This window comes from Oncorhynchus gorbuscha, linkage group LG26, assembly GCF_021184085.1.
Source record: "Oncorhynchus gorbuscha isolate QuinsamMale2020 ecotype Even-year linkage group LG26, OgorEven_v1.0, whole genome shotgun sequence".
NCBI lineage: Eukaryota > Metazoa > Chordata > Actinopteri > Salmoniformes > Salmonidae > Oncorhynchus > Oncorhynchus gorbuscha.
The window spans coordinates 38,575,120-38,593,499 of record NC_060198.1 but is presented as its reverse complement, the minus strand read 5'-3'; the positions used below and the strand labels follow the sequence as shown (position 1 = coordinate 38,593,499).

General features: G+C 41.6%; 1 protein-coding gene across 1 annotated transcript; it reads right to left on the bottom strand.

The window, feature by feature from the left end:
- Nucleotides 1–8,045: 8,045 nt before the first annotated feature.
- On the bottom strand, nt 8,046–14,756 carry LOC124015967 (chromobox protein homolog 2-like). Its single transcript, XM_046331470.1, has 5 exons — nt 14,594–14,756; nt 14,463–14,506; nt 13,073–13,138; nt 11,989–12,058; nt 8,046–11,891 (listed from the first exon to the last, which is right to left on the bottom strand). The coding sequence occupies exons 1-5, from the start codon at nt 14,663–14,665 to the stop codon at nt 10,449–10,451; spliced, it is 1,695 nt and encodes a 564-aa protein (XP_046187426.1). The 5' UTR covers nt 14,666–14,756; the 3' UTR covers nt 8,046–10,448.
- Nucleotides 14,757–18,380: the final 3,624 nt, after the last annotated feature.

Genomic DNA, 18,380 nt, shown 5'->3' with positions numbered 1-18,380 from the left:
CATACTGTTTATGCATACCAGGCCACTGTGAGTGCCTCTGTCGCTAAAGTGTTTACATTCATTTATTTTGGGAAAAGTCCATAGTATCGGGATGGGGATCTCTATAAATTAAGGAATCTAGCGCTTTGTAATGATAACTTCTGTCAGTTAGTCATTCTTTGTGACAGTGTTTTAAGAGTGTCTAAATATATGGGTGGTGAGAGAAAGGGGTGTCTGTGTATTGAAAGGTGGTAGGGATTGGGGGACCAGCTGAGGGCTGGAGGCATGTGAAATCGCCCAATGAGCAGTCTATTTTTATTACAGACAAACAATGCTTAAAGGCCCAGTGCAGTCAAAGATGGGATTTTCCTGTGTTTTATATATATTTCCTCCACTCTTCTGGAAGTCTTTCCACTAGATGTTTGAACATTGTTGCAGGGACTTGCTTTCATTCAGCCACAAGAGCATTTGTGAGGTCGGAGAAGTGTCGGCGTTCCAATTCATCCTGAAGGTGTTCGATGGGGTTGAGGTCAGGGCTCTGTGCAGATCAGTCACGTTCTTCCACACCGATCTCGACAAACTGGCATCCGCCAAACCCAGATTTGTCCGTCAGACTGCCAGTTGGTGAAGTGTCATCACTCCAGAGAACGCGTTTCCACTGCTCCAGAGTCCAATGGCGGCGAGCTTTACACCACTCCAGCCGACTCTTGGCATTGCGCATGCTGATCTTAGGCTTGTGTGCGGTTGTTCTGCCATGGAAAACCATTTCATGAAGTTCCAGACGAACAGTTCTTGTGCTGACGTTGCTTCCAGAGGCAGTTTGGAACTCAGTAGTAAGTGTTGCAACCGAGGACATATGCTTTTTATGTGCTAAGCACTTCAGTGGTCATGTTCTGTGAGATTGTGTGGCCTACCACTTCGCGGCTGAGCCGTTGTTGCTCCTAGATATTTCCACTTCACAATAACAGCCCTTACAGTTAACCGGCGCAGCTCTAGCAGGGCAGAAATTATGAACTGACTTGTTTGCAAGATGGCATCCTATGATGGTGCCACATTGAAAGTCACTGAGCTCTTCAGTAAGGCCATTCCACTGACAATGTTTGTCCATGGATATTTTATACACCTGTCAGCAACTGGGGTGGCCGAAATAGCCAAATCCACAAATTTCAACGGGTGTCCACATACTTTTGTATATATAGTGTATAGTATTGGGAATATGATAATGCCCTTTTAGTGTAAGAGCTGTTGGAAAAGACCACCTCATATGTCATCCTGTTTTGGTGGGATGGTGGTTTGGACTGCCTGGTGTCATTACCAAGTGGTAAATTAATTAATAGACCAATAAGAAAGAGGTCTAATCCTCTCTGTCAATAACAGCTAGAGTTCAGATTTCCCCTCCCCACTCAGACCACTCCCAGAATGTCCTAGAAGCTAGTTTTTAATTCAGAACAATCACAGTAAGTTACTTAATTGTTACCCAGAAATTATATAATATTGCATTGGACCTTTAACATGGACCTTTTGACTGTAACGCACTCATAATAGATTTAAGCACAATGGGTTGGGGATATTTTACAGATTTAGACTAGTTTTAAAAGTGCTGCCAAACAAAACTATGAAGTATAGGGTGTAATCTTCTTGTCTAGGGAGGGCCAAAGTGTCACGCCCTGAACTTGGAGAGCTTTTTATGTCTCTATTATGGTTTGGTCAGGGTGTGATTTGGGTGGGCATTCTATGTTCTATTTTCTATGTTTTGTATTTCTTTGTTTTGGCCAGGTATGGTTCTCAATCAGGGACAGCTGTCTATCATTGTCTCTGATTGGGAACCATACTTAGGCAGCCCTTTTTCACACCTGTGATTGTAGGTAGTTGACTTTGTTTGTGGCACATAGCCCTTAAGCATCACGGTTTTATTGTTTTTGTCAGCGTCATCCTAAATAAAAGGAATATGTACGCTGACCACGCTGCACCTTGGTCTGCTTCTTTCGACGGCCGTGACACAGAGTAACAATCCCTGCATTAGTCAGTCATACACTTGTATGCATGGATAGCAATGAGCACTGTATGTTACACCCTGAGCCCAATAGTCAAAGTGAACTGAGCAGTGTTGACCTTTGTAAGACTTAAACCCAAGTCATCTTTTTGTAGTCACCATGATGTATGAGTCATGAAGCCGATGTGACTCCTGAAATACTGACTTATGTCACTGTGTTGTGCGAAAGGCGACTCTCCAGGAAGAAACCTTCGTCTGACCTCCCCAACCATATCTGTAGTGGAACAGAGAACACAGAACACTCTGCTTATCAGTCACGGCTACAGGTCACATGACACCCAGGGTTCAAGTGTGACACTGTCCACTCAGAGTTAATAGACCTAGGCAGCCAGGAGACAGGGGTGACGCTCCACTGGAGATATGTAACATAACGTTACACTCCTGGCTTCATGGTAAAGGAGCTAATACTGCCTCAAGTGTCTGCTCCTCCCGAGAGAGTGACCCAGGGCCTTCAGTTTGAATTGAATTAGATAAGCCAATGGGACATGGCAACATCCAAAATATTATCTTTTAATTTTGGGGGGGTGTTGTTTGCTTACATGTGTGTTCATGAAATGATTCTGGCTTGCAAATAAGTTGGAGGAGAGCTTGTACAGTTAAAACTGAATAAACAATGCCTTTGTCTTTTGACATGTACGATTAAAGTCATTGGCTAGTGATTTTGAAGATGTTTTTTCTTGTAACATTTAGATGCAATCAGACAGTTTGATGATCAGCTGTTTGATCATTTCTGGCCAAACACTAACCTGGTTTACTTCATCCTTTATACAATCAATAGCTGTATCAGGTTCTTTGTGATCTCAGTTGGGAATAAAGAGTTGTCTTAGTCCTGGCAACTGGAGAGGTAGTGGAGTCTGGTGTTTGGAAACTGTCAGAAATGTCTAAGTTAGAATCAATCCCGTCTTTGATAGGGAGCCAGTGCTGTTGTAGGTGTGTTATTGGTCCAGGATTGGGGATTTGGCTCAGCTCTGAGCTGGAGCTCTGGGCTGGAGTTCTGAACCAACTTAAGTGTGTGCAGGGATCTGGAACTAATGACACAGAATAGTGTTAACAGTTAGTTCTGTCAGCTTGTCACAAAGGTGTGTATCCGTTTTCCTTCATCAGGTTGGGTAAGGGGCAAACTCAATGGAAAAAGGAGACCATCTCAATGTTCTTGATGTGACACTCAGATGAGAGAGTGGGGTCAAAGGTAACACCAAGGTTTCAGGCCTGGGGGCAGGGAGAGACCGTGACACCCTCAATCATGTTGAAACCACCCAGCTTTTCCAGCACACGTTTTACCAGTGGTGGAAAAAGTACCCAATTGTGAAACTTGAGTAAAGGTAAAGATACATTAATAGAAAATAACTCAAGTAGAATTGAAAGTCAACCAGTAAAATACTACTTCAGTAAAAGTCTAAAAGTATTTGGTTTTAAACAAACTTGGGTATCAAAAGTAACTGTAATTGCTCAAATATCCTTATGGATCAAAAGTATAAATAATTTCAAATCCCTTATATTAAGTAAACCAGGCGACACTAAAGCATTTGTGTTTAGTGAGTACGCCAGATCAGATGCAGTAGGGATAACCAGGGATTTTCTCTTTAAGTGCTTGAATTGGACAATTTTCCTGTTCTTCTAAGGATTCAAAGTACTTTTGGTGTCAGGGAAAATAAATGGAGTAGAAAGTATATTATTTGCTTTTGGAATGTAGTGAAGTAAAAGGTGTCAAAAATATAAATAGCAAAGTAGATACCCCTAAAAACTACTTAAGTAGTACTTTAAAGTATTTTTCTTAAGGACTTTACACCACTGCTTTTTACTCTTTGGCTTTGAGAAGTTGGCTTGCATCCATGATTTGATGTTGAGCAGCCATATTTTATTGTGATGGGTGGGCAGAGGACATAGAGATGTGATATCAACATACAATACCAGTCAAATGTTTGGACACACCTACTCATTCAAGGGCTTTTCTTTATTTCTACTATTTTCTACATTGTAGAATAATAGTGAAAACAACAACACTGTGAAATAAAACATGGAATCAAGTAGCAACCAAAAAAGTGTTAAACAAATCAAAATATATTCTTTGCCTTGATGAAAGCTTTGCACACTCTTGGCATTCTCTCAACCAGCTTAACCTAGAATACTTTTCCAACAGTCTTGAAGGAGTTCCCACATATGCTGAGCACTTGTTTGCTGCTTTTCCTTCACTCTGCGGTCCAACCCATCCCAGACCATTTCAATTGGGTTGAGGTCGGATGATTGGGAAGGCCAGGTCATCTGATTCAGCACTCCATCACTCTCCTTCTTGGTCAAATAGCCCTTACACGGCCTGGAGGTGTGTTGGGTAATTGTCCTGTTGAAAAACAAATGATAGTCCCACTAAGCGCAAACCAGATGGGATGGGCTGCAGAATGGTGTGGTTGCCATGCTGGTTAAGTGTGCCTTGAATTCTAAATAAATCAAATCAAATGTTATTTGTCACATGCGCCGAATACAACAGTTGTAGACCTTACAGTGAAATGCTTACTTACAAGCCCTTAACCAACAATGCAGTTTTAAGAAAATACCTAAGAAAAAAAGTAGGAGATAAGAATAATAAATAATTAAAGAGCAGCAGTAAATAACAATAGTGTGATTAAATACAGGGGGTACTGGTACAGAGTCAATGTGCACCGGTGTCGAGGTAATTGAGGTAATATGTACATGTAGGTAGAGTTACTAAAGTGACTATGCATAGATCACTAGCAAAGCACCCCCACACCATCACACCTCCTCCTCCATGCTTCACGGTGGGAACTACACATGCAGAGATCATCTTCTCTGCGTCTCACAAAGACATGGCGGTTGGAACCAAAAATCTCAAATGTGGCCTCATCAGACCAAAGGACAGATTTCCACCAGTTTAATGTCCATTGCTCATGTTTCTTGGACCAAGCACGTCTCTTCTTATTATTGGTGTCCTTTAGTAGTGGTTTCTTTGCAGCAATTTGACTATGAAGGCCTGATTAATGCAGTCTCCTCTGAACAGTTGATGTTGAGATATGTCTGTTTCAAGAACTCTGTGAAGCATTTATTTGGGCTGGAATTTCTGAGGCTGGTAACTCTAATGAACTTATCCTCTGCTACAGAGGTAACTCCGGGTCTTCCTTTCCTGTGGCAATCCTCATGAGAGCCAGTTTCATCATAGCGCTTTCAAAGTTCTTTAAATGTTCCACATTGACTGACCTTCATGTTTTAAAGTAAAGATGGGCTGTTGTTTCTCTTTGCTTATTTGAGCTGTTTTTGCCATAATATGGACTTAGTCTTTTACCAAATAAGGCTATCTTCTGTCATCCACCCCTACCATGTCACAATACAACTGATTGGCTCAAACATTAAGAAGGAAAGCAATTCCACAAATTAACTTTTAACAAGGCACACATGTTAATTTAAATGCATTCCAGGTGACTACTCTTCAAAGGGGGAGACACTCTATACCCAAACTGTTACAGACCTACGGTATATCAATCCTACCCTGCCTTTCTAAGGTCTTCGAAAGCCAAGTTAACAAACAAATCACCGACCATTTCGAATCCCACCGTACCTTCTCCGCTATGCAATCTGGCTTCCAAGCTGGTCATGGGTGCACCTCAGCCATGCTCAAGGTCCTAAACAATATCATAACCACCATCGATATAAGACAATACTGTGCAGCCGTATTTATCGTCCTGGCCAAGGCTTTTGACTCTGTCAATCACCATATTCTTATCGGCAGACTCAACAGCCTTGGTTTCTCAAATGACTGCCTCACCTGGTTCAACAACTACTTCTCAGACAGAGTTCAGTGTGTCAAATCGGAGGACCTGTTGTCCGGACCTCTGGCAGTCTTTATGGGGTACCACAGGGTTCCGACTATTTTCTCTGTATACATAAATGATGTCGCTCTTGCTGCTGGTGATTCTCTGATCCACCTCTATGCAGACGACACCATTCTGTATACTTTTGGCCCATCTTTGGACACTGTTAACAAACCTCCAGACGAGCTTCAATACCATACAACTCTCCTTCCGTGGCCTCCAACTGCTCTTAAATGGAAGTAAAACAAAATCATGCTCTTCAACCGATTGCTGCCCGCACCTGCCCGCCCGACTATCATCACTACTCTGGACGGTTCTGACTTAGAATATGTGGACAACTACAAATACCTAGGTGTCTGGTTAGACTGTAAACTCTCCTTCCAGACTCACATTAAGCATCTCCAATCCAAAATTCAATCTAGAATCGGCTTCCTATTTCACAAAAAAGCATCCTTCACTCATGCTGCCAAACATACCCTCGTAAAACTGACTATCCTACCGATCCTTGAATTTGGCGATGTCATTTACAAAATAGCCACCGCACTCTACTCAGCAAATTGGATACAGTCATATACTACCCACCACTGCGACCTGCATGCTCTCGTTGGCTCTCTCATTGGCCCGCCCTCGCTTCATATTCATCGCCAAACACACTGGCTCTAGGTCATCTATAAGTCTTTGCTAGGTAAAGCCCCGCCTTATCTCAGCTCACTGGTCACCATAGCGGCACCCACCTGTAGCACGTGCTCCAGCAGGTACATTTTACTGGTCACCCCCAAAACCAATTCCTTTTGGCTGCCTTTCCTTCCAGTTCTCTGCTGCTAATGACTGGAACGAATTGCAAAAACCACTGAAGCTGGAGACTCATATCTCCCTCACTAACTTTAAGCATCAGCTGTCAGAGCAGTTTGCAGATCATTGCACCTGTACATAGCCCATCTGTAAATAGCCCACCCAACTATCTCATCTCCATATTGTTTATTTATTTATTTTATTCTCCTTTGCACCCCAGTATCTCTACTTGCGCATTCATCTTCTGCACATCTATCACTCCAGTGTTTAATTGCTAAATTGTAATTATTTCACCACTATGGACTATTTATTGCCTTACCTCCCTAATCTTACCTAATTTGCAGATACTGTATATAGACTTTTCTATTGTGTTATTGACTGTACGTTTGTTTATTCCATGTGTAACTCTGTGTTGTTGTTTGTGTCGCACTGCTTTGCTTTATCTTGGCTAAGTCGCAGTTATAAATGAGAACTTGTTCTCAACTGGCCTGCGTGGTTAAATAAAGGTGAAATAAAAAATACATTTTAAAAACTACCTCATGAAATTAGTTGAGAGAAGGCCACGATTGTGCAAAGTTGTCATCAAGGCAAAGGTTGGCTACTTTGAAAAATCTCAAGTATAAAATATATTTTTGGGCTACTACACGATTCCATGTGTATTATTTCATAGTTATGTCTTCACTATTATTCTACAGTGTAGAAACTTGTAAAAAAAAACCTGGAATGTGTAGGTGAATCCAAATGTTTGACTTTTACTGTAGATATTTGTTTTGTTGTTACAGTAGAAGTTAAATCCAAAGCCAGGGAGCATGTGACCAGGGTGAGCAGGCACATAGAGGCGGAGGGGGCTGTAGATTAGAACACCCTGAATGACAGTACTGTAACTAGCTCAGCCAGACACATCCCCATGAAGGGAAATTATAGATTTCCAATTGGATCAATTAGGAGCTAAACCAGATAGTGATTTGATCTGTCAGAGTGAAAAATGTGAGTATGTGCTTTTCAAATGGAACAGCAAGTCTCACAACCCCGTGAGTGTGAGTGAGTGAGTGCTCACCCCTCTTTACATTGGTGAACCCATCCATCTGTTACACCTACAGGGGGAGAAACATAGTACGCCATTCTGAATGGGCCTTTTTTGAAATGCAACAGCAGCATCTAGTGACTGAACGAATAACTACATTATATTCAGGAGGCTCCTGCAAAGAGTATTTTTGTAACACACACTGACACGTACCTAATAATTTAATTCAGACTCCTATTGGCTATTTAAATTCAGCAGAATTTCTAATACTAAGGCAAATTAACAGAAAGTGTATGACTTGGGTTGGAATTATGAGTTGAGGGTTAAGGGGCACCCCCAACATGATCAGTGAAAACAGAAACGATTACCAGACTTATTAAGAAAGTACTATTTATTAAAGGTTAATATCACAACAACATGCACAATACAAAGATTGGTGACATTGTCCTATCCTGAAGACCTTGTTTAAATAAATAGTTTGAAGAATACAGCCTTCAGATGAAATAGTTAGTATATCAAAATAAGATTACAAATGTGTTAAGACCACAGCCCAACAATTGTCTTTTCTTGAATGCCTTCACTCCCTCGCGTCACAGTTTGAGAAATGGAGCGAGGAAAACATAAAACCTCTGTTACAGGAGTCCGTAGCCTGGCTCCAGCTAATGTCAAATGTGAGATACAATTATCAAAGCAATCCAGTTGTAAGTGCCCCATCATCCCATAAATTGTCAAATGTCATTAACATTTAAGAACCCCTGTGGATGAGGGTCATTTCTCACCTATCAAGGCACAATGCCTTGTCTTCAAGGTTCTGATTAATCATGTCAGTAATGTTTGCATATGAACATATTTGAGAGAACATTTTTCCAAATCCAGGGTCCAGATAGCCTCAAATAGTGTTTATGGCATATAGAAACCATCAACATAAACAGCTGAATACAAGCACTTCAAACCACCTAAGTGGTTGCTGGTCCTAGTCTAGTCAATTTGACCGTAAATCTGTAAGTATTGTAAATCTAGTTGAAGAATAAACATGTCTGGACAATGCCTAGCTACTCTGATCTGTATGAGAGGCAAATCACACTCACATGTTGTGTCTCCAGAATTCCCACTAAAAATATATCTTGTTGTATTTGTTTAAACAATACGCTACCACATAGGTTACATCATGACACAACTGCACTTTCAAACACAGTGCATCTGCGTGGCAAGATTTAAACAAGTAGGGAGCAATGATTACCACCTCTGTGCATAATTAACAGATGTACTAGAATAACTATCCTTCTCTGCAAACCTGACACGTTAGCTTTCTTTGGGGTAACGCCTTTGTTGATTCATTTTAGTAGAACATTTAAAGCATGGTCTGCAGAGTACGATTAGAGTGGGGAGTTCAGAAGTGGTGTAGCTAAACTCCTCTCTAGGGAGCAGAAAGACAGTAGACGTTGTGGTTTCTTTTCAGTTACATCAGATAAACACATTTTTCTTCTGTGGGTAGCAGAGCCCAACTCCTGATCCCATGCAGCCGAGTAAAATGAGATTGTGGTGTGTGTATGCACACTGCATGTAACAAAGGAAAATATCTAGCATTTCATCGGCCTACACTTTGAACACAAGCTGCTAAACACTCAATCTGGTGTTATTTTGTGGCCAAGGAAAAACAATACCAGGCAGTTAGTTCATTGTTGGGTTTCCTTTGCCTCCACCCTTCCTACAGTAGTGAAATCCCTTGGCCTCAGCACTCATAAAGGCACAAAGAGGCCCCTCACGGGTACTATGGCTGGGTTAGTGGAGGAGTCACATCAGGTGTGCTGTCCATCACCGTCCTGCCATATCTATACCAGCAATTATTCACTGGGCTCATCCATAATAATCACCAGTGGTGACAGGAGTACACCCACCAATGAATGCCCTAGTGGGGTTGTGCGAGCACAGACCTGAAGGGAGAGGAGTAACCTCGGCCAGTAACCGGTCTTATCTGAGCACTAGGGGAGAACAGAGATAGTGTATCTTCTTCTCTCGTACTCCAGCCTGGGTGGAATACTTCACTGATAAGACTGACTGCACTGAGGAAATAAACTCATTTTCAACAGATGAGAACTTGGTCCTCAATGCAACACCGGGTTTGCCTTGCAAACTTCTTTGTTAATGTTATAGCTTCAAGAGCTCTTCCAGTAATTACATTTTCAAATCGGAAAATGTCGCTATTATTTGTCATTTCATTGGAATTTTACACTTCACATAAGACTACAGTGCTTTACACTAATGTGAATTGGCAAATTGATTGTAATGGTCACAACATCTTATACTCGAGGGAGAAAAAAAACAGTACTTCCAAGTTTGCTGTTCTAGAAGAACTTCACAAGAATATTGAATACAAAACGAGAGCTGGATTAAACTGGAGGTAGCTACATTACAATGACATCCCTAAAAGTTGCATTACTACTTTGTAATGAAACAAGCTACCAATCTAGTTTACACCTGGCCCTGAATAGTTCCCGTAAGACAAAGCTTTCCTCCAGTTGATTAGCTTGTTTTGTTTCATGTGTACAATATATCAAAAGTACATTGTCTTACTAACAGAACAAAGCAAAAGAGTTCAGAGTAAGTCTGCAGATTTCAGATTAATACATTGTAGAGAAGGGGAAACTTCACATCACTGCAGTAAACCTATGTGCATTAACACTGCTCTAACTTATCTACTTCATTCAATACCTCACTTAAGGCCTCCGCTGTCTACTTTGCAGCCCCTTTGCTAGGCAGCTCAATTACCGGTGTTCAGTCAATAATTATGTATGTTGAAGAAGCCCACACTGGTTGGGGACTCCTTGACTGTGACAGTGACAAGGTTGGCAGTGACGTCAGTAACAAACACATGCTCGATCAGGCTGTGAGTGGGCTTCCAGTCCTGGCCGGTCTGGACTGAGATGGACAAGTCCTGACTGTTACTTGGGTAGGGGGAATCCTGGTCAGAGTCGGAGGTGCTCTCCTCACCGGTGCTCATCTCACTCAGGAGGACCTTGGCCGGCTTGCCACTGTCTTTGGAGGCAGATCTCTCCCGCTTGCCCAGGATGTCTCTGGCCTCTGCAGAGGGGTTCTGGACAATGCTCTTCTCAACCCTCCCTTGGGCCCTTGTTGTAGTCAGCCTCTCAGGCCTCTCTGTCATGACACCCGCTTCACTGATCTCCTCCGCTTTGACCTTATCAACTCCAGGATGGTTCTTTCTGGGCTGTTGTCCACCAGGCGTGACAGGACTCTGGACAAGATTATTCTCTAGACCATACTGACCAACTGTGTCTTTCCGTGCTAGGTTGGCGGTGCTTCGCAGGTTGGACACTGGCGCAGTGCCATTGCCTGGAGTACCGTTGCCCTGTGTTGATTTGTTCACACTCTGCAGGTTTAGTGCCTGAAGGCTTGCAGCTTGGTTGGCAGGGCCTTTAGGAGTGGAGAAGGGGGCAGCAGTTTTGTTATTGGGTACCTGCTGCACTGGTGTTTGCCCAGGGGCATCTGGTTTCTTCTGCCCATTGTGGGAACCCAGCTGTGGCTGAAAAGCTCCTTGCAGGTTGCCATTGCTGGTTGAGAGTTTGGAGTTATGCAAATTCAACGCTGCTACGCCAGGAGATTTGCTTGCAGTCGTTTTTAAGTCCAAACCTGCTCCACTGTCCACATCAGAGACTGACAGTTTGAAGTCAGATGCTTGACTCTTGCTCTGGTTGGATCTCTGGTTGAAAGAGAGAGAAGCTGAGGTATTTGACCGGCCAGAGGCTGCAGTGTTCATGGAGTTTTTAGTAGTCCCACCCTGGGCCAGGGAACATCTGCCCTGGACACTCAGAGGGCCTCTGCTGTTCAACCCCATGAAGGTGAAGCTGGCTGGGTGAAAGGGTTTCTTGATTCCACCTCGGAGGTCTGCAGGGGAGTCTTTGGCAACTGTCTTTATGATCTTGCGCTGGCCCTTGTTCTGTTGAATGGCCTTCATTTCTGCAGGCAGTGCTTTCCTGCCTCGCTTCTTCCTCTGGGGCTCCGGCTTGGCCACAACAATCTGTGCTTTCTTCTGAGGGACGGGGTGGAGCTCCCGTGTTCTGGGACCTGGCTTTGCCTTTCTATCGTTGTTATCATCGTCGTCATCATCCGATGAGGAGGAAGAGGAAGAAGATGACGATGATGAGCCAGACGAAGATGACGATGATGAAGAGCTGCTTGACTTTGACACTTCAGGCACAGTTTCCTGAAATGAGGAAGAGAGAAGTCATATTACATTATATTTATGACATTTTGGTAGAAAATACTTTTCAATATTTGTAAAGGTATTGAGGAAAGCATACCACAACTTTTCGAGGTCTCCCCCTCGGCCTTTTCCCTCTCTTGCAGATCAGGATTTCCTTTTCTTGTTCACTGTAAAAACAATATATAGGAAACATTCATAAGCAGTAGTTATGGTAGAAGTAGAGCAGGAGTCAAGGATACAGACCGAGCACTGTTGAGTGTTTTGGAAACCATCGGAGGAGAGGGTATTCTATCACTAAACAACATTCATAAGCAGTAGTTATGGTAGAAGTAGAGCAGGAGTCAAGGATACAGACCGAGCACTGTTGAGTGTTTTGGAAACCATCGGAGGAGAGGGTATTCTATCACTAAACAACATTCATAAGCAGTAGTTATGGTAGAAGTAGAGCAGGAGTCAAGGATACAGACCGAGCACTGTTGAGTGTTTTGGAAACCATCGGAGGAGAGGGTATTCTATCACTAAACAACACTGTGATCCAAGACTTGTAGCCTTCTTCTTGACAGAGACATATGGACTGTGTGTTCATGGCGAGACAGGATTTTTTACAAGTAACATCTCGTGAATTATTGTCTGGCCTTACAACGTCCAATGCTGGGCAAAAACAAAATCAGGGGTTGCAGTAAAAACCCCAGATGCTCATCTGAAATCATTAGATACGCGTTCACTTTTGGAAATTTGGTTCCTGTATTTGTTCCACCCCCTCCTTTCCCGCTGTATATGTGTTTAAATCGTTGTTATCCTTCTACAAATGTATGTTTGCAAAAGAAAGTATACATTTGAAATGAAATATTTTCTCTGCTTCAGTTTTAAGATTAACTGGCACTTATGACTCTTTTTATTTTACAAATGCATTATTTTATCCCTTACCAATTCAAAATAATGTATTTTTATATCAAATGTATTTTGAACAGAACGACCATCAAATAAAACTTGAAGGGCTGGGGAAACCTAAACTCATATCGATGTGTTTACAGCCTGAAAACACAGATTGTATGCCGATCTGTGGGCTCCACATTGGCTTGAATGGGGCACTATTAACCCCTGCCTGAGCATTTCAGAGGGCATTGTTTGGATATAGTGGATAGCTCACTCAGTGAGGTCCTGGGCAAATAGAAACTCACCTCTTGTTAAATGCAGCCAATAATCTTGGGTCAAGGATGTTCGCTTGTGGCTCCCAGCTATTGTGCCTGAAGCAAAAGGAAAATATGTCCATCAAAATACTAAAATCACTTAAAAATGTCCACATTGCAGTACTTCTTGGTAAAATTTGATGATACAAGTTATTCAATGCACTGATTGGACGGACCAGTGTACCACTAATGAAATGTAGGCCTAGTGTAACCTAACCTAGTGACTAGAGACCTAGTATAACCTATACCCTAGTGACTGTGTAGAGATAAGAGGCCTAGTGTAACCTAACATAGTGATTAGAGAAAGGAGGCCTAGTGTAACATAGTGTAGAGATGGGAGGCATATGCAAAGAGCTGTGAGTGGGAGGCTTAACTACATAGCAAAGGGGGAAGATAAGGAGAGAAGTTTATTTAAAGCCAAGTGTGTATGATCTGCCACCTTCACAGGAATCAGAGAATCTCAAAAGGGCCAATACTGAGTTAATGTAGAAAGAGATCACGAATTGGCAAGCACATTATAATTTCCACCAACCACGTCTTACCTTGTTTATATCACAACACGTAAATAACTTGACCATGTCGATGGCGCTGGCAGAATCCGAGAGCAATGTTGAGGATTTGGGTTAAGAACGGGGTGTGAGTGACAGGCAGAATGCCCATTGATGATGGGATTAATAGCAACAATGAAACAGAAGGACAGAAGGGACAAGGGCAACTGTGACAAGGACGCGCTGGCAGCTGGAGCGCCCGAAAGGGGGGAAAGACTGATTTACGAAGATTCTATGTATACTACCGAGTCACGTTAGGCAATAAATAAACTATATCACATTAGCATATACATTTAAACAACCATCACAAAAAGTAGGCAAGTGTACCAACTGGACACTGTAGTTTGTGTGATGTGTTTCAGACTCGGCATACGTTTCCCAACGCAAACCTCTACCAACTCCCGCTTGTAATTTATTAATCAACAAAGCATATAATATAAAGCTAGATTGATAAACCATTAGCTAGAGCTCCAGTAAGCGGGTGATCAAATGAGTTTCTATAGCCTAGTTTGTGTGGCCTAATTACTGAGAAAATGTCAAATAAACAAACCAGCAGATATTGAATACGAGAAACCAAACCTCTAAACGATTTGTTTGATTTGCATAACTAACTAGGTTAATTTCCAAACCTTAAAACCAATAATAATAGTAGTAGTAGTATGGGGAGGCGAGAGTAAAACCATAATTTCTCGTTTTCACGTGTAGCATGTTTTCGAGCGAATTTAGGGAATGTATTAATCCTTTTACTACAACAGTGAAGCAAAAAGCGACACGTTGTTGTTGTTTTCATTGTTTGAGGCTGCACTCGCAGATGCAGCACCACTTGTACTTACTTGGATGACCATCCCCTCCACTTTACAAGAAACTCTAACTTCCCCTGCGAAAATAGAGAAGGGAAATGTTACCAAACTGTGGGCAGAAAATATTTTGGGATATGAGAAAATTATATTTTACAACATCTAACCTTTCTTAGTCGTTTGTTCAGGATGCATTCAGCGTCGAAAACCTGTTCTCCTACGGCGCTCAATTCCTCCATGTTCGCTCTTGCCTACTCTAGTATTTTATGAAAAGAATGGATAAGAGGGCGGAAAGAAAACGCATTCTCGAAGCTTGTCCCTTGGCAGTTACCGTCCCTGTAAACGTCACACCTCGACGTGTGACCAATCAAATCGTTTTCACATATTGTGTTAAAAAATGTTCTATTATATTGACAAGATAATCGAGTGACCGCTCAAGCAATGGAACTACATGTCCTCAAAGATGGAAGGAGGGAGGGAGGAGGCCAGATCAGGTGAGAACATTATAGCCAATGAAAGGGCAGAGACGTGTTTTTTATTTTACCTTTATTTAACCAGGTAGGCTAGTTGAGAACAAATTCTCATTTACAACTGCTACCTGGCCAAGATAAAGCATAGCAGTGTGAACAGACAACACAGAGTTACACATGGAGTAAACAATTAACAAGTCAATAACACAGTAGAAAAAAAAGAGAGTCTATATACATTGTGTGCAAAAGGCATGAGGAGGTAGGCGAATAATTACAATTTTGCAGATTAACACTGGAGTGATACATGATCAGATGGTCATGTACAGGCAGAGATATTGGTGTGCAAAAGAGCAGAAAATTAAATAAATATAAACTATGGGGATGAGGTAGGTCAATTGGGTGGGCTATTTACCAATAGACAGACTATGTACAGCTGCAGCGATCGGTTAGCTGCTCAGATAGCAGATGTTTGAAGTTGGTGAGGGAGATAAAAGTCAGCGATTTTTGCAATTCGTTCCAGTCTGAATAACAATATAAAGTCATTTTTTTTGTTTTTTTTTGTTTCCAAAATGCCACGTGCTTCCACATATCAGCGAATTCCTAACAACATAACCATTATGAAACTTAGAACAGATCAAATAAGCCTCATGTAACAAATTAGCAATTACATCTGTTGTTGACCAAATTGGACTCTTTCATTGACCTCCATGCAAAAATGCCTCACTTCGTGGCCTGTTTCGTGGACAGATTTTGGGCGGAGTAAACTCTCCCTTCACCTCTTCCTCTCTGTTGTGGTTTATTGAGCACCACAGTGGCAGCGTCATAATACCCACAAAACCTAGCGGTCAAACAGGGAAATGGTTCCAATCATTTTTCCACCATTCATTTTCCCCATAGTGGATTTTTAGAAACACTTCAAAATAAGGGCTGTGCTCCATGTAGGCTTACCCTGGCGTGACGCTTTGAAAACCAAATAAACCTCTCGGGCAAGGTGACTTTTATAAATATAATCGGCTCTATTTACTCTCAGATTCGAAAATGCTAATTAGTTTCATGCAATACTACAAAGCCCTGCAAGCTCCTGTATGTCATCTCTAGCTGACACCTTGTCTAACAGAAGTTTAGCCAATTTATTCATTACTACATTTAGCCAACATTAGATAGTTAATCCAGAGATTGTTACCTTTGCCTCGATTCGGCAGTCTCGTCCAGATCATCATGGTATTTGTAGCTAATTATTTCATTTTTGGGGTAAATACAGGCGAATGTATTGATAAAAGTCACCTTGTCCAAGAGAGATTTACATGGTTATCAACATGTCATGCCAGGGTAAGCCTACACAAAACACAGCCCTTATTTTAAGTGTTACTAAAACCCCCTATGGGAAAAATGAATGGTGGAAAAATGATTGGACCCATTTCCCTATTTGACCGCTAGGTTTTATGGGTATAATGACTCATACTGTGGTACTCTATTGGAATTTTCCCTGGAAAATCTGTTACTGAAAGCCTTGTATGAAAAATAGAACTTTCCCCCCATACCCAATTCCTTTTCTATTATTTAAAATGGAAGGCCTTTAGTCAGGCCTGTTACTTTATTATAATTGTATTACTCTTCTGGTAATGTTCACTAGCATAATGATGACCTGTAATGATAGTTTGTCATAATTTACAGTTTAATTTAAAAATATAAAATGCAGATTTTCGATGTAATTTCCTATTCATTTAGATCATTATCTTGTCACGTGTTGTATTTTCACATATTATTTTAACAATTAGTAATCACCATCTTAAATCCAGTTGATATATTATCAAATGACAATTTATATAAAATATATCTGTAAGGTCATGTCAAGAAATACAGTACTGTGCAAAAGTTTTAGGCAGGTGTGAAAAAATGCTGTAAAAAATAGACATGTTAATAGATCGTTTTTATCTATTAACAAAATGCAAAGTGAGTGAACAGAAGAAAAATCTAAATCAAATCCATATTTGGTGTGCCCATCCTTTGCCTTCAAAACAGAATAAATTCTTCTAGGTTCACTTGCACAAAGTCAGAGATTTTGTAGACATATAGTCAGGTGTATTATTAAACAATTATGCCAAACAGGTGCTAATGACCATCAATTCAATATGTAGGTTGAAACACAATCATTAACTGAAACAGAAACAGCTGTGTAGGAGGAATAAAACTGGTTGAGGAACAGCCAAACTCAGCTAACCAGGTGAGGTTGCTGAAGACGTTTACTGTTAAAATCATACACAATGGCAAGACTGAGCACAGCAACAACACACAAGGTAGTTATACTGCATCAGCAATGTCTCTTCCAGGCAGACATTTCAGGGCAGACAGTGGTTTTCAGATGTGCTATCCAAACTCTTTTGAAGAACACAAAGAAACGTGCAACGTTGAGGACTGTAGATGCAGTGGTCGGCCAAGGAAACTTACTGCAGCAGATGAAAGACACATCATGCTTACTTCCCTTCGCAATCGGAAGATGTCCAGCAGTGCCATCAGCTCAGAATTGGCAGAAAAGTGGACCCTAGTGCACCCACCTACTGTCTGGAGAAGTCTGGTCAGAAGTGGCCTTCATGGAAGACTTGCAGCCAAAAAGCCATTCCTCTGATGTGGAAACAAAGCCAAGTGACTCAACTATGCACAAATCACAGGAACTGGGGTGCAGAAAAATGGCAGCAGGTGCTCTGGACCGAGTCAAAATGTGAAATATTTTGCTGTAGCAGAAGGCAGTTTGTTCGCTGAAGGGCTGGAGAGTGGTACACAAATGAGAGTCTGCAGGCAAGTGAAGCATGGCGGAGGTTCAACAGTGAAGCATGGTGGAGATTTTTTGCAAGTTTGGAGCTTTAATTTCTGCAAATGGAGTTGGGGATTTGGTCAGAATTAATGGTCTCCTCAATGCTGAGAAGTACAGGCAGATACTTATCCATCATGCAATACCATCAACGAGGCATCTGATTGTCCCCAAATGAATTCTGCAGCATGACAACGACCCCAAACACACAGTTCTTAACAACTTTCGCTATCTTCAGCATGAAGGAGTCCTGGAAGTGACGGTATGGCCCCCACAGAGCCCAGACTCTATGTTGAGATCAATCTGGGTTTACATGGAGCACGAGAAGCACCTGAGGCTGCTTAAATCCACAACTGTGGTTAGTTCTCCAAGATGTTTGGGCCAACCTACCTGCCAAGTTACTTCAAACTGTCTGCAAGTGTACCTAGAAGAATGGATGTAAATATATAATAATAATGATGTTTTGAAGAGTGGTCACACCAAGTATTCATTTGATGCAGATTTTTCTTCTGTTCAGTCACTTTGCATTTTGTTAATTGATAAATATAAATGAACATGTGTATTTTTGAAAGCATTCTTAACAGCATTTTTTCGCACCTGCCTAAAACTTTGGCACTGTGTTAATGTACAGGATTTTTTCCCCCCTAAACAAAGAACCCATTCAGACTCTTGAAA

Excerpts from the sequence above, each read along its gene's own strand:
- LOC124015967 (XM_046331470.1), bottom strand. The coding sequence starts at position 14,665 with ATGGAGGAATTGAGCGCCGTAGGAGAACAGGTTTTCGACGCTGAATGC. Across the intron at positions 13,139-14,462 it reads TGGAGGGGATGGTCATCCAA|GCACAATAGCTGGGAGCCAC; the intron begins GTAAGTACAAGT and ends CTTTTGCTTCAG. Across the intron at positions 11,892-11,988 it reads GGAGACCTCGAAAAGTTGTG|GAAACTGTGCCTGAAGTGTC; the intron begins GTATGCTTTCCT and ends TCCTCATTTCAG.